At 63.0% G+C, this 2,446-nt stretch overlaps 3 protein-coding genes across 3 annotated transcripts in view; all 3 read right to left on the bottom strand.

Moving 5' to 3' along the window:
• The window catches only part of AMSG_09637 (ubiquitin carboxyl-terminal hydrolase 4), a 4,423-nt gene extending 4,332 nt beyond the window's left edge, over positions 1 to 91 (bottom strand). The window contains exon 1 of the mRNA XM_013898736.1: positions 32 to 91. Coding sequence (XP_013754190.1) covers positions 32 to 33 — 2 coding nt within the window. The 5' untranslated portion in view covers positions 34 to 91. The remainder of the gene's footprint in view (positions 1 to 31) is intronic.
• A 449-nt stretch (positions 92 to 540) lies between these two features.
• On the bottom strand, positions 541 to 1,385 carry AMSG_09636 (uncharacterized protein; the record flags this gene model as incomplete). The annotated part of the gene is made up of 2 exons (XM_013898735.1): positions 541 to 892; positions 1,216 to 1,385. The coding sequence occupies 2 exons, from the start codon at positions 1,383 to 1,385 to the stop codon at positions 541 to 543; spliced, it is 522 nt and encodes a 173-aa protein (XP_013754189.1).
• A 434-nt stretch (positions 1,386 to 1,819) lies between these two features.
• AMSG_09635 (uncharacterized protein) overlaps positions 1,820 to 2,446 on the bottom strand; it is a 1,330-nt gene continuing 703 nt past the window's right edge. Inside the window, exon 2 of the mRNA XM_013898734.1 lies at positions 1,820 to 1,990. Within this exon, the coding sequence (XP_013754188.1) occupies positions 1,839 to 1,990 (152 nt within the window). The 3' untranslated portion in view covers positions 1,820 to 1,838. The remainder of the gene's footprint in view (positions 1,991 to 2,446) is intronic.

Raw genomic sequence — 2,446 nt, 5'->3', positions numbered from 1 at the left:
GAGAGAGAGAGGGGAATAACATGGTACGTACATGGATGTGGTCCGGGTTGGGTGGAGTGTATCCCGACACTCCGTCCCTATCTCCCCCCCCCCTTCCCTCCTCCTGTCGCTCTCTGCGACGGTGGTCGCCCTCTGTTGCTCTCTGTCCGAAACCTCATGACACAAATGGAAGGAAAGGCCTCTGCCCCTCCCCTCCCCTCCCCCCCCCCCTTGACAGCTCGTTTGGCCGTATGAATACAGGTATGGATATGATTTCTAGTGTCATGAGGGATCAATGTCTGTTGTATGTTGTGTGCTTGTCATCATGGCAACGGTGAGGTAATGCGCGTGGTAGGTTGGCTAGAAGGTGCTGAGATGGGATGGGAAGGCGAGGTTCCTCGTCGGCTCTGTGCGAAGATGCGCGGATGCGCCTCGTTTGAGCGCGGAAGAACAGGTACGGACATTGCTTTCAGCTGCAAGGGTGTCTGCTTAATGCTGGATCATCACCATCAGCCCACCATCGCTGTCGAATGCAGCTCCTCGGGCAGGACGTGCGACACGTCACGCGACAAAGGTCCGGTTCCGCGCACGGACGGCAGCAGGGCCCTCGGGCTCGGTGCGGCCAGTGGAGGAGAACTTGAGACGCAACGCCGCGCGCCGCTGCAGCTCACGCCCGGCACGCCGATCGGCCGCCGACTGGGCCTTGGTCTTGCGAACGCTTGTCTTGAATCGCATCGGAGGCTGCTCTGGTGCATCGGCGTGGACCACAGTGGCCCGGTAGCTCATCCGCTTCCATGACGTGGTGTTTGCCACCCGCGCGCCTGGCCGCGATCGCTTTTTCCGGCTCTTTCCCACAACAGGGACTTCCACGGGCGCGGTAGCCATCACTACCCGCTGCTGCTCGCGGCGCTCTCTCAGGACCCGCCGTACCACGCTCCGAGTCGCCTCAAGCTCCTCTCGACTCGTCCGTGCACCCTGATCACCGCCTCTCTCGCCGTGCGCAGGTCCCATCGATCTTGACGGCATGACCGAGCTACTTTCCCCATCGTAGCGCCTGTCCATGCCCGCCGCCGCATTCTTTTCCCAGCTACTCCCGCTGAGTGCCAACGGGTGCTGAGGACCCCGTCCGGCCAGCACACCATCATCACGCTGGCTGCTGTCCGTCCAGAAGCGACCATCCGAGCCTGCAGCGCTCCCATAGCCGCCACCCGCCTTTCCTGTTCTTGGCACATCAACGGCGTAGCCATCGGAAGCGCCATGTCCTCGGCGAGCCACGTCGATGCCGTTGGTGGCCGCCACCGGGCAAGGAGCATGCGCTCTTCGGCCTCGGTTCCGGCACGGGCAAGTGCCTCCAGTGCCTCTAGTGCCTCCAGCTGCGCCTCCACCTCGTCCACAAGATACTCCATACTCTGTTCAGCCATGGGTCTGTCTACGCCGTCGCCGCTCTCGCCGCTCTCGCCACAGTCGCCTCAGAGACGGCTGTGCCAATGCCTCTCCGCCGCTTCCCGCCAAGTCCCCGCTCGCCGCCGGCCGCTCGCCGCCGGCCGCCCGACGCGCTGCCGTCGCCGCACTCAGGCGAACACACAGCCTGTGGAGATGAATGCTGGGTGTGGTTCAATGATGTTGCTGCCTTCTTGCGAGGGGAAGGATGAGGGGAGGCTGCGCTGATTGGACACGGGAGCGGCCATGGATCCGATACCCGTGGTATCGGGGCAGTGGGGATGGCGAGGGCGGTGCGGGTCAAGGAGCCGTCTCTCTGCCTCAAGCACGTTGTCGACGACTGGGACCGCAACTGGGAAATACGGCTCGAGCCGCATGATGGGGGGGGGGGAGGGTAGCTGATGATTGATTTGATGTTACTACTTCTTCTTGCCGCCCTTGCGCTTGCCGGCACCCTTCTTGGGTGCTCCGCGGCCGGAGCGGGACAGCTCAGCCGCCTTTGCCTTGCGTCTGCTGCGGATCTCGTCCATGTAGCCCGGGAAGGCATGGGAGAGAATGGGCATGTAGTAGTCTGTCCTCTCCCGCCAGCCGCCGCATCATCATCACCACCACAGTCACACGCCGGGCAACCAGATCATCATCACCACCAGGCCACGATCCGCCCACCAGACGACCAGATGACCAGACCGCAGCCACCAGCCACCATCGCCATCGCCATCATCGCCATCATCGCCACCACAGCCCCACCACCACAGCCACAGCCACCAGCCAGCCACCACCACCACCACCACCACCACAGCCACCACCACCACCATCACCACCACCACCATCATCACCATCATAACCACAGCCACAGCCACAGCCACACCCCCACAACCACACCCCACAACCACACCCCACAACCACACCCCACAACCACACCCCACAACCACAACCAGCAACATCATCACGTCATACCCATATCCACACACACACACACCATGAGTGCCCCCCGCTCTCCCTCCCCATCCCCGGCCCACCCCTACTC

This window comes from Thecamonas trahens (assembly GCF_000142905.1).
Source record: "Thecamonas trahens ATCC 50062 unplaced genomic scaffold supercont1.52, whole genome shotgun sequence".
Lineage (NCBI taxonomy): Eukaryota > Apusomonadida > Apusomonadidae > Thecamonas > Thecamonas trahens.
Note: the sequence above shows the minus strand (reverse complement) of the source record. Positions and strands in the feature narration are given on the sequence as shown.